The sequence below is a fragment of the Pezoporus wallicus genome, unplaced genomic scaffold, assembly GCF_028554395.1.
Source record: "Pezoporus wallicus isolate ANWC-B61680 ecotype Strahan unplaced genomic scaffold, APGP_CSIRO_Pwel_v1 contig_14703, whole genome shotgun sequence".
Classification (NCBI taxonomy): Eukaryota; Metazoa; Chordata; class Aves; order Psittaciformes; family Psittacidae; genus Pezoporus; species Pezoporus wallicus.
Genome location: NW_026635616.1, coordinates 320,903 through 334,357, shown reverse-complemented (window position 1 = coordinate 334,357; position 13,455 = coordinate 320,903). Strand labels below are relative to the sequence as shown.

The 13,455-nt window shown below is 38.7% G+C and overlaps 1 protein-coding gene across 2 annotated transcripts in view; it reads left to right on the top strand.

Moving 5' to 3' along the window:
• BABAM2 (BRISC and BRCA1 A complex member 2) overlaps window positions 1-13,455 on the top strand; it is a 161,634-nt gene that overhangs the window by 120,532 nt on the left and 27,647 nt on the right. For both annotated transcript variants that reach the window (XM_057397022.1, XM_057397023.1), the window contains 3 exons: window positions 1,824-1,923; window positions 3,903-3,973; window positions 5,507-5,589. In XM_057397022.1, the coding sequence (XP_057253005.1) occupies window positions 1,824-1,923; window positions 3,903-3,973; window positions 5,507-5,589 (254 nt within the window). The remainder of the gene's footprint in view (window positions 1-1,823; window positions 1,924-3,902; window positions 3,974-5,506; window positions 5,590-13,455) is intronic.

Sequence of the window (13,455 nt, the reverse complement as noted above, 5' to 3'; positions counted from 1 at the left end):
GTAGCAGCAAGGAACCTGAATTCTGGGGGGTGTTAAATCCTGTTGAAGTCTTTCTTCTCCTGGCAAAGTTTGTTTGTGTTTTTACGTAGCTGTGCTGTGCTCAAGGCTTTTCTTATTTTTTTTTCCATCATTGCATATGCAAAATCCAGACCTGCAGAACTGTTCCATGTGGTGAGCAGTCTGCTGAACCCAGACTGTTTTGCCTGAGTAGCAGATTTCCATATACCTCATTATGAGTTTGGGGTTTTTGATATATGTAGGCTCCGTTCCTTCAAAGGGATGTACGACTTTAGACCTTTATACCTACCAAAGTGATATCTTATCAAGCACCGTGGAAAACACAAGGGCAGGTCCCACTGGAGAATAAGAGCCTTGTTTTGCAGAGAACTTTCTTTCCAGCCTGTTTAATCTTTCATGGAAACAGCATGTAAACAGGAGTCCACAAAGTGACTTAGCTTTTGAAGCTTTCTAATTGTACCCAGCAAGGTTCTGGATGTTTAGTGAATGATGTGAGCCACAGTGTGTAATGCAAATTTATACCCCTTTTGATTGGTAAAAGACTATAAGAAGGATTTAGGTCAGTACTGCTGAAAGAAAGTAGTATGGACTTTAGTTGGTTGTTGCCTTATACAACCTCATTTAAATAAAAAGTGCTAGGTCTTTCCACACCAAAGAAGTTACTATCCTCAGCAACAGCAGGCATGCTTCAGTCTTCCATCCTGTGATAAAGGCAATTGATTAAGGTGCCTAAATACACCTCTGAAGTTATCTTACTTATGTGAATTCAGATTTCCAGTCTATGTATGGACAGAGTTAATGCCTTTGTCCTTATTATTTCCTTCTGGGGATGAACAAAATCATAAAACAATGTAGGCTGGAGAGGACCTCTGGATATTACCTGGCCAAGCCCCTCCTTGGAGAAGGGCTAGCTTAGATCAGCATACTCATGGGCAGCTGTTCAGCTGAGCACCTCTGATGACAGAGATGCCCCGGCCCTCCTGGGCCTACCTTCTAGTATTTGATTACTGTCACTGGGAAAACATTTTTCCTAATAGCTAACCAGAACTTCCTTTGTTGCAACGTGTCTGCATTGCCTTTCATCCTGTCACTGTGCACTTAATGGAAGAACGGCTCTGTTTCTCTATATTTTTTCATTAGATGACTGAAGGCATCAATATGCCTTCAATAACAATATGCCTTCAGTGTCCCTCTTCAATATCACCCCCCCTTCCTCCTCAGTGTTCTCTTAAGACTGAACAAACCCACTTTTTTTGGCATCTCCCCCTTACATCGCGTACCTAATAATCTTTTTGCCCCCTTGATCTAAGTACATTAACATCTGTGTTGTATTGGAAGGACCGAAATTGGAGTAGATGGCAAAACTGACATTGCATATATCAACGTATTACTTCTCAGTCCTAATTATTTTGCTTTACGTAGCTGTTTTGACTGAAGGTGCCTTTTTGAGTAATTCAAGACTCAGAGTCTCTCCTGCCATGTTAACAAGATAACTACAGTCGTCCACATCTTATTGATGAGGGCTAAGAAACACAACTGTTTAAAACGGAAAAAGCTGTTTCCTGAGAGAATGCTTTGCATTACTGATACTCTTGATTAAAGTAGTTTAATTACAGTAGGTCATGGTATAACCTGCTTTTATAGATGGTATCACTCAATACTTTTTATATCGCCACAGCATAAAATTCACTTGGTCATTAAGGCCCTCTGACTTTTAGAACAGGGAAAGAGGGCAGTGTAGAAATCACTTTCAAATCCCAGAGACTGTACATGTAATGTAGTGTTCTATTAACTTCTATTCCTAGTGCACTCGGAGGATCATCTGCCCTTCACATCCCAGCCTTTCCTGGTGGAGGTTGTCTTATCGACTATGTACCCCAAGTATGCCAGCTGCTAACAAACAAGGTAAGTTAGTAAAGAGAACTCAGTTATCCTTTCTCTTATGTGCTGTGCTGTACTGTATTGCAGTAACACGCTATAGCATCTCTATAGACATAGTTTTTCTTCTGCCAGGTCCAAGCACGTTACACTTAAGGTGAGCTGCTACACAAGGAGTATCTTCTTGATAAGAGCTGATCACCTAAGCAGTGTGTTAAATACAATGACTCTGTTAAGTAAAAAAAGTATGTTTGGGATCAGATCCTGGAGTGGGATTTTCTTCCTGTGACATATTAAGATTTAGGACAAAATGTTAGTGTATCGGACAACAACTGTAGCATATTATTTCGCTATTAAATACAGATGTAGTTTGCATATTATTTTTCCAGTTGGAAGCTTTCATACCATAGTCATCTTGTAGGTTTTCAGTACTTCCAGTGATTTTCTTCTCAGCTCTTTCATCCAGATGAACTGAATCAGCAGTCTGTTTGGGTGTTTATACAGCAACAACTGTTTAAGGTTGCTGAAAAGGTTGCGTTCTGGTTAGCTTGCTGTTTAAACAAAAAAGAGTGAATATAGTATTTTGAAAGCATCTCCGTTATTTAAGTGTAATCTTCAAAAGAAAGCTTAGGTGCCAACATCTGGGAATCTTCCTATTACAGACCTCCTATTGTATATTATTTTTACCTTCAATTGTCCAAATGAGGAAAATAATTTTATCTTTCAGCAGAAGTTCTTCAAAATGCATTTCCGTAATTATATTGGAGTCTATCTTTAGAGTTGTTTTTGTTGTGGCTTTCTGTTCAAATTACTTTCTGTTTTTAAAATCGGCAAGTACACAGGACTGCTTTTATCCTTTCTTAAATGAAGTCACTTAAGCAAACTTATCGTATGTTTTCCTTTTCCCAAAATAGCATTTCAGATCCTACATGGAACCTTCAAAACCATTGCAGTTTTTTATCAAACGCAATAAGTCTTCGATTTATAAATAAAATGTAATTTTAAGGGTTACGGGATAGCTCGCAGCAATGACTGTAGCAAAGCTTTTCAAAAACTTTGAGAAAGCATTTGCCAGCCAAGGAATTCTGATGTTGCCATAGCCAAGAAAAATATTCTTCCTCTTCTTTTCATGTTCAGTGGGAAAAAAGGGCTCTTAAAATGTTAGTTTTCATTCTGGACGACAAAGGTATTTATGTAGGCAATCACATATGGAACCATGCTGTAAACACTTGAAATAAACAGTTGTAAACCAGATGCTCTTGCAGCCTGACAACACGTGCATTGTTTCTGTTACGGGTCAGACCCTGTTCATGCTGTTCTGCTAAGTAATCCCATTCAAATCAATAAGAAAACATACATGGTGCGAAGAGAATTTTGCCTGAAGTCTTCCAAGTTTAGCATTGTTGGGTTTTGCCAGGATGGAAGCCTTTCAAAACCCAGAATGCCTCAGAAATTGATGCTCGCAGTTGAGTAGGTGGCTCCCTGAGTCAGCATGAAACCACTGAGAGAGCTTAGTGTTAAGATTTTGTTGGAGGTGCAGGCTCCAGCAGACACCCAAGATCAGTTGTGAAATACTTTTCTTTTCTTTTAGAACCAGAATGTTATTTTGACACTGAACCAACTGTCAGTTCAGGTAATTATGATTTGCCTATCGCGGCTTCCCGCTCAAACTCCAGCAAGGCAAGGCCACGCATTGCTTTTCTTCAGTCTTCATCTTCTGCCGTTAAACAGTGCTTCCGTACGCTGTGAAACACTAAGTTTCACTCAGAAGTGAGTGAAGAGATTTCTTTGTGCAAGAACAGATTTTCTGTGTACAAGATCCAGTGTTTGTTTTAAAGGCATTTTAGGATGCTGTAGGGAAATCATGCAAGCTAAATGTAGGATTCAGAGCTGCCACCGTGACAGACATAAATTTTCCTTTACAAGGAATATATGACAAATTGGGACCATTGGCTTTTTTTATCTTTTTATAGCTCTGGATTTGTTTGTCTCTTTTCTTTCTTAAGGTACAGTATGTTATTCAGGGATACCATAAGAGAAGAGAGTACATTGCAGCTTTCCTGAGTCACTTTGGAACGTAAGTTTTCTTTTGATACATTATTTTCTGTAGCGTGGGGGAAAGTGGTGTTTGCTGCACATGATCTTTGGTTGTGTGGCTGCTGTCCACTGGATTAGATGGAATCTGGTCATTTTTCACAGAATGGTGGGTGTAGATTGTCCCTCCGTGGCAGTGCTGGGATGAAGTTCAGCGTTACTTCTGTGCCAGTTGCCGATCTGATTTCACTAGAAAATAGCTGGTGATGGGAAAAGGACAGTTGGGGTTTTCTCCTTGTGCAAAAGAAATATGCTCATTTCTGAATAAATGACTGGAGGGGTCTTACAGTAATAGGCAGTCACTGAGGCGGGAGGATGGGGAAGTGGGTACAGTTACAAGCCTTGCAGAAGCCAGAAACCACTGCTTGGCAGGAAGGGAGGACTGGGAGACCAGCTGCTTCCACTGCTGAGAAGGATCTTGTTTTGAGAGAGAAAGGGCTGTCAGGTCATGTTGAATTCCTGCTGCTCAAAGGGCCTGGCATGACAACATATTAGCTTCACAAATCAACTAACCAAGCGCACCTTGGCGCCATGAGGGGTAGGCACTTTGGTTTCCCACTGAAATCCTGACTCAAGCGAGAGTCCAGGAGCCTACCCAAGAGTGACTGCCTGACCAGCAGTGCTTCATTTCACTGGGAGAAGGGGGTCTCTGCTTCCACGTGGTGATGCCAAATGACATGAATATTCGGGAGCCCTTCAACTCTCAGGTCTCTCAAGTGAAGGTAGGAAGACAAGTGGCTTCCAGTATGCACCCAAATTTTGTACAGCTATAGATAGGTAACTATGACTTGAACTGGGCATATGAATAGGCACGATATATGAGTTGATGGCAGCTCAATCCTTATGTGAAAAGAAGATGCTTCCTTTTCTTCTGAGAAAACTACAATATAGAAGTGGGCCAGATATGCCTATGAATTTATTTCACTCATGAAGTGGTTCATGAGTCCTGATACTGCTTGAGGCTGTTAGAGAATACCGACTCTGGGTGCTTGAAACTTTTATTCCATCTGCTGAGCAAGTCTTCTATATTTAATTTTTCATATGGTCTTGTGCTTTGCTTTTTTTATATTTCTCCATTTGAATTTTCAAATCTAAACTCAGCCTGCGCGTTTTCAATGTTACTGTCACCTACTACAGAGTTACTGAATTATCTTAATCTGAGTAACATAACTACATATGTGCATGTAATTTTTATCAGTTTAGTATTGCAGATGTGTTAGCAGCAATCCTTTCATTCTAAAGTGTATTTATATAAATTGAATACGACCTTTCTCTAGGTAGGAAGCTCCAATAACACAATAAGTAAGATTATTAAGATGAAAAATGTAATCTAATTTTCATTCAGATAGCAAATTATAAGTTAATAAATAAACAAAATCCTGGAAGTTTCTGAAACAAGCATAGAAACAAATCAATCCCTGTAAATACAGATTTTACAGATTTATCATCCAGTATTAGAATGAATGGTAGATAAAAATCGTATTCATTTTTTTGTTTGGATTTTTTTTGTTGGTAGTGGTGTGGTGGAATATGATGCAGAAGGCTTCACAAAACTTACCCTGCTGCTGATGTGGAAAGATTTTTGCTTTCTTGTTCACAGTGAGTAACGCTTTGCCTCAGGCATAAATGTCTATCGTTGTGAAGATACGAGTTCATAAACAAAAAAATACAATTACAGGAAACAATTCAAAAGTTTGAGCTGTATTTGTGCGTTGCTGAATGTATTTTTGAGGTGACCACTTTGAAAACACAAAATCCTGATTGTATTTGGAGAAGGAGAGAGGACCCTCATCAATAGCGTGCTGCCTGCTTTGCAGAATGCCAGAAGCATTATGGGAAGGTTTTCTGGTAATTTGGCTCAAGACTAAGTTCACAGTTTGTACATGCCTAAAATCTCCTGTAACTATCAGGCATTAATGCATTGATAGTGATAGTAAAGACACTTTAGTGTAAGGAAAAATGTATTAAATGGGAAATAACACTCAACTGTCATTACGAACCAAAAGTTATTCCTAGACTGGAACTGTGTAGGCAAAACTGTCTAGCAGTTTGCCACAGTATGTACCTAGATTTCCTGTAATTTGAAGGTTTTAAATCAAGATTGTATTACTTTAAAAAGACATTCTTAATTAAATAAATATGTAAGAATTAATTCATGTAAAAATTAGTACCTGTGGTTTTGTTACTACCTTGTACATGTTACCTTAAATAGCAGTTACTATTTTTCCTATGGTAAGGTGAAAACACAGCTATCAAAGAGATTTTAGTCTGGGGAAATCCAGTCATTCTACCCCTTTATTTCTGATTATTACACTTCTCATCTCTGTTTAAAATGGTTACAGTGCAATCTGGGCAGCTGCAACATTAGTGCTTGTTTAACACTCTAGCACTGGAATGTTTCAGAGTATGTAATTTTTGATTGGGGATATGATGTGGTAAACTATGATGTCTTAATGACATCATAGAAATTTGTCCCAGAGTTTTTAAAGCAGGAAGTGGGGATTGCAGTTGTTCAGAGAAGTCCTTTTCTCTGTGTTGTATTGTAGGCCATAAAAAATGGTCTCACTGATCCATTTGGTTTTATCAACTAAAATTTCCAGACAGGTCTAGAAAACTCAAACCTAAAATTAGGAAACTTCTATCACATTAATATGATTTACATTGTGGGGAAAAAAAAAAGAAATAAAACTGACACTTCTGAAAAATTGTCCTTATTACATCTTTACTTACTCTTCAGCTCAAATTAGAATTGGTCACTGAGTGATTGTCTTCTATAAGATGATGCTTTTTTATGTACAACCTCTTGAAGATTTCTTACCTTTCCTACTCACCAGTCTGTTTGCCTTAATTTTATTAGTGTTAAAATTCCTGTGGATTTGATTCTTTGCTATGGGATAATATAACTGAGTAGATGTTGAATCAGTTAGATTTCAGGGGAATCAAAATTCAAATTTCTGTTAAATAACAGAGTAGGTTTTAACTGTGTAATATTCAGAGTATCCAATTTAAGTGGCATGAAAGCTACAATTATAACTGAATACTTTATCACTATGTATTAACCCTGTGGCCCTAGAAATCATACACTGGCTTAGCTATGTAAGCCATTGCATCACTTGCTTGTTGAACAACTCACTGCAAAAACATTTATGTTCCATGCACTGAAGGATATTGCAATGAAAGGACCGAAACCTGCACTTCATTTCCTGAGTGAAGTAATGTAGGCTTTCATCTCTAAACCACTGACATAACTATGTATATTATGGTGAATATTTAGCAAGCGTCTAATAAAATGTCTGGGAGAGATAGCTGTAAGTTGAAAACTGTTCCACTTTGTGTATTTACTGTAGTATGTAGAGAAGGTATTCAGAAGAGGATAAATAGGTCAGTATACAGCAAGCACTGTGGCAGATCAACTGAAAGGAACCATAGTAAATTTTACTGGCATCTGAATTTTGGTTAAGATTTTAGGTTTAATTGAGATTGTGAGGTATGTAAACCCTAACAGGAGTTGTGTTTCATTTAATAGATGCATTCAGGGGTTTCAAATATAACTTTTTTTGGTGACTGTATTCAAAGTTACAAACTTGTTTGGAAACTAGGAAGAAGTAAAATGAAATTATTCAGAGTAGTTTTGTTGAGAAACAAGAAACAGTAAAGTCCTTCTGGATTGCAAAAGCCCAGTAACCTCAAAACAGTTTCACTTGCTAAAAAGAACTGATTTGTGCTGTAGTTACAGAATGAAGAGCAAAGTCTACCCACTCTATGTTAAAAAACAGAAGAGCTACCTAATTGCAAACTTAATCATTAGATTAATGTACTTGCTGAAGTTGTTGTATTAGATCAAAGAGCAGTCAAAGGAGCTCTTGCTTTAGTGGTTTAGTTTTAAGAATTAATCGGGTGCTTTCAAATATATGACAGAAGAAATAAACAGAGAAGTTCATGCATCCATATAGAAGAGGAAATCATTAATCAGGTTTACTGCTTTTGATATTGATACTGGTTTTGAGTAAGTCTCAGTACGAAGCTTTGTAAGTAAACTTCAATAAGCTGCTGATTTGTTTCTCATGTATAAATCACCTATGATTAGGTTTTGGAGATAGTTTTTCTTCATATTATTGTTCCTGCAGACATTCTGTATACTTATACCATGTATGAATGTAAACACAGGTTACATTAACTATGCATTATTAGCCTTATGGAATGGATACAAAAGTAGGACTCCTGTGTATAGGCTTTTAAAAGACTGTTTTCTATATGATGAGATTTTTAGGTTATCAGCACAAAGGACATTGACAGAAGTTGGGCCAGTTGCAGTAGCAAATGAAACACTGCTTGTGTTAGTGGTTATGTGCTTAAAACATCTTGAAAAGGATAGATGCTAAACTAAAAAGGTTTTGTTTCATTAAGCAGTATTTCGAGGGATAGAGAATGTTGGAAGCTGCTAGCATTTGTATGCTAAGTTTGTGGAGGATCTCAGACTTGGGTGAAGCTGGTGGGAACACTCGCTACCACTGACCTTGGCTTAACTGTAAGGGGTTTCAGGTTCTTTGTTGGGTAATACTGGTGACACACAAGTTCCAAAGTACTGGTCATGTAAAAGCTAAAGTTTAATTATTGAGGTTTCTGTCTATGGAAGTGCCAATTGAAATAGCTTTTGTCCACCCTCTTACCTGTCTGTGCAGTTACGTGGTTACCTTTGTCAGAGAACAGATCAGAAATAGGCAATATGTCAACAAGAAGTCTTTTACACAGGAGAGAGAAGCAAGCAAGGGGCCTAGAGGATTATTTGGGTAATAGAAGTTTATACCAATGAGTATCAGGCTTTGAGTAGACACCCACTTCTGGAGTCAGGGCTGTTTTGATGGAAGTCATAAGTACCAGCTTTTGATGCATTACTCTTTGGTACTGCTATCTGCACATTTGTCAGCAAAGCAATTTGTGCCCCTGCAATCAGCTTACATCGTTTGAATTGATGGCCTGATCTAAACGATGGATGTTCGCTCACATAAGCCTCTGTTGGATCTGGATGAGCACATCCATCCACAGCCTCAGAAAGCAGCTTGGAAAATAAAGACACAAAGAATTTTTGGTAGCCGTGGTTGTCAGATGGGCTTTGGAAGAAGGGGAAGGAGGGAAATAGGACAATTTGGGGAAAGAGCACTGGTATCTGGGAAGACAAGTTTACACTGCTATGAAAAGAAAGTACAGTTTAGTAGTGTTCGGAGTAAGAGGAACATTTGCCTGCTCACTGCAAATAAATAAAATTGCATTGAAGAAGTAATTCACTCCAGCAGTTCCCTCTCCAAGCAGAAATAGCTCATTAGGCTCTGTGTATTGTTTCAATAATTCAGTAGAGCAACAATAATCCTTAGAATGTAGGTAAATGTGAATTTTTTCAAGCACCTAGTATAGTTTAAGGTGTTACCTTTCCTTTAAAGGAGATTACCCCAGCTCTGGAAAGTCAACTGAACACAGTGAATGAGCATTTGTCAGCCCCTTCATCTATTCCTCCACCAGCTGTTTAAATAAGTTAGACTTTGTAAATAGCTAGCAAGGAGGTTTGGTAAAGTCTTAAACAGAAGATTTTTCCTACATGAACATGTGTCTGATTGCTTAGTGTTTGCTATTTGGGATTAGGAGAATTTATGTGAGAAGGCAATAGTATTTTCTTCACCTATGATTTTATTTAGTGTTCTTTTTTAGATTGCATCTGCAGATTCTTATTTGAAAAGCCACGTGCCTCTTGCTAATTCCATGGTCAGAGAAACAAATTATTTCTTAAATATTTTTATTATCCAAGCAATTTGGATCCTAGAACATGAGACTGTTTCATGTTATTCCTGTAAATATTTCAGTAAAACTTCATCTGCCTGTAGTTTTGGTCATAGATCCCTCTGTTATATAGGAGCTATAGATCTTGTTAAGTGTAAGCATGAGGAGTAGCTAGTGTTTGTTGGTTTGATATGGTATTTAATGCAGTTGGATACGTTCAGTGATTCCTGTGTGCTACTGGAGCATGGATAACCATTTGAGTGGGGTTGGTAGCTTTGGAGATGTATATTTTTCAGTTTTCTGTTATGTAAGACTCAGTAGCAAATCTTTTGGAAGCTGAAAAGAAGTTCACCTTCAAGAGTTTCTCATCTTCATCAATATGAGTGTCTCGCAGTGATTACAATTAACAGTTAAAGTTCCAGGGAAAAAAAAGTCTTTGGAGGAAAAGAAGGTTGCGTTCCCTGCTTCAGGGAAGTTATTCTCATTATGAAAGAGAAGTCTCTTCAACAGACAGTATGGAATAATAAACTGCTGTCTGCCCAAGTCATTCCCTAAAAAAGGGCCAGTTGTTGAGTGGAATATTTATATTAGATTGCTTGGGTGAGCTTTTATCTAATGAGGTGTTTTGGCTTCCTTATGCAGTGCTTTTATTTTATTCTTCTATTTTATTATTATTTCACTGTTCTTTAAATGGAAACGGGAATTTATGACTCTCTGAGGGAGAAGGAAAAAGAGAACTCATGACAGGGTGCATAACAAGGTATAGGAGAATGGAGCAATGTCTGGTAGTGTCAGGAGAGCAGGGTAGTTCAGCAGAACTTTCAGAAGTCTAGTATGAGAAGAACCATGCTGATCAAAAGAATCTGCAAAGGTTGTTATAAGGTGTCATTTTGTTCTTAAGTGAGTAACTAGAGATTAATAAAGCCCCAGTGATGCAGAATTGGCTGGCAGAAGTCAAAAACCATTTGGATCTTGTGGTTGGGAGTTACTTTTTGACTGTTTAGCAAGCAGGTAAGTGTCTCTCATGAAGTGGCCTTTTCCTCTGACTCCCCCAGTAGTTTTAGTCGCTGCCATGTGTTCCTTTGAATGTGATCTTGAAAGTTCGTGAGCCCATGTCATTGTGCCTGCAGCAGCATATACCCTGAGCAGTTGGGGTCTCCTCAACACCTTGTACATTGTTTTAATCGCCACAGAACAAGGCATTCTCTGGCATTTCCTGTGTAGTGAGGTGTGTACCGCTTAACTGAAGTCGACGAAAGCTGCAGACGTTGCAGTGCTGCAGTGGATCGGGCAGTGTGATGGAGAAGTAGTTGAGTCACAGGCAGAGGGTACAGCACTTAACCAGGCATAGGCAGGGTCTAATCCCAGGACTGAACTGCAGCATTTGGAAAATAAATTAGCTTTTTGCTGATCATTTTTCTCTGTTGCATATTTTTCTCCTTTATTCCTAAGGAACACTGCCAACTAGATTGTTTGAAATATCCATTGTAAACTGATAGGTTTATTTTTGTCAATAAGAGTATATGAGACAATATATATTCTTTGAATCCATCATGGATATTTACTTGTACTTGAGCTGAGTGAGATTTTCCTTATTTAGGTATTCATAATGGATGCAAGTGAACCTGAAAAGGGGTGTTTTCTATTCCTGTTTTTCTGTTTCTGTGTGTTCATTTTGTAACCGTGTCACTCAGTATAAACTACTTCTGTGTTTGTATTCATAATTCTGCTCAAAAAGGGAGAATGGACATAAAACTTGGTATGAACAGCAGTAAACAGGAAACAACTGTTGTGATGGGAATTAGGTTTTACAAGGATTTTATGATGGCCTAACGTGGGTGGACTGGCAAACTATTTCAAAGTGTCACTTTACTGTGGATTTTAACCTCATAATTTCTGAGAAACACATATATTTGCCCTTCATTTGAAACCATAGTACCGAGCTGTAGACATTAATTGATGTTCTTCCAGGAACTACGAGCACTGTAACAAATGGACTGAAAGGCTTTGTGATAACTTCTTCTAAAATGGCACTTTTCAGAACAGCCAACTTGTTGCTTTTCCTTATCTAATAGATATATCTAGAGTACTGCTGCGTGCCCGAGTAAGTGACAGATAACTAACAAATTCTCAGAAAAGATGCCTGAGATAGGGAAGCGATACAATCCTATTTTATCCACTTGAGTTTTGAGAAAACAGAATAGGGTCGCAGGATGTCACTGACAGAGTTGGGACTTGACTGCAGATTGTGGTACTTCTTCTTGTGACTACACATTCTGATGTTGTCTTACATGGCATTCACAGATAGGTGAGAAATCCATTAAAGGTGTGAGATATGGCAAGTTGAAAATTGCCCACAGTAGCAAGTAGAAGGCAAATATTTTGCTTTCAGTCTGGAAAGGAGATTATGAGCATGGGTTTCACATGGATCAGTCCTGGGTTCAATACGAGGCACTGCTTTCAGAAAAAAAACAGGATGATACAGAACACCACAAGAATTTCTGGAAATAAGAGCTGCACCAAGAGATTTTCTGAATTCTTTTTCCCTGTCTCCCTCTTCTTTCTACCAAATGACCATCTCTTTGTCACCAAAGTAAACTTTTTTTCTAGCGATCCGTATGTAACACAGCACACAAATGCTATGGCTGCGTGCCTTTTATGACGTATGTAAATATAATTTATTCTTTAATAATAAGAGATACAGCTTAGTTTAGAGGTGGAATCGGTTACAAAGGCACCATAACGTTAAAATGATGGAAGGAAGGAGGGGGTGCTTAAGCTTCTTTTCTGTTTCCTTTGTCCCCAGTTCCCCTGCCCCATTCAGCATCAGTCCCTCATTATCACTAGTCTCCCTTTTTGCTGTTGCTGCTCCTGTAACAGCCCACCTTGTTGTCCATCATGCCCCTTGCCAGATTCGTTCCAGGTGAACTTTGACATTCCCAGCCTGGTCTCTGCATGCTCAGAGAGCGTCCACATCTCATGTGCTTCCTTTTTATATTTGAGTTCCTTTTTATATTTGAGGTTTCTTCTTTGTCAGAAGCATCTTGTTCATCCATGTAGGCCTCTTGCTACTATAGCTTCAGTTTCTGCTCATTAAGATGGACCATTCTTGTGCTTGGAGGAGGTGATCATGGACCCCCCTTCTCTCCACGGCCATTATCCCATAGGATTCTTCTATGGGAGGAACAAGAACCCTGAACAGACCAAAGTTTGCTCCCTGGATCTTAGGGCTGTGATCCTGCTATTTGTCTTTCTTCATCCTTGAATGGAGTATTCACAAGAGAGCACCAAAAAATGCCTGGTAGTCTAGAAAGAATGCCTTAATAAGAATACATTCCCAGAGCTGATTCTTTAGGTCATGAAGAGGTGATAGAAGACTAAGCCTTTAGATCTGTGAAAGGTGGTTTCAAGAGCAGAAGTGCTAAACTGTATTATTCAGGAGTGGGAAGAAGCAATGGGCCTATACTGCAGTAAATAGATTTCCATTTAGCTTTAAAAGTATCTGGAGTGGCATAGCTGGCTAGTTGGGTCAGGCAGGATTGCGCTCTGTTGTGATTTGAAAACCATAAGCTCGCATGGAGCAGAGCGTGAAAGAACGGAATAGCATGTGTGTCAGCAGAGGGTCCTCTTGACCTGCGGGATAATGTCACGCTGGTCACAGATGACAGTGAAATAAATCAATTTATGTTCAAA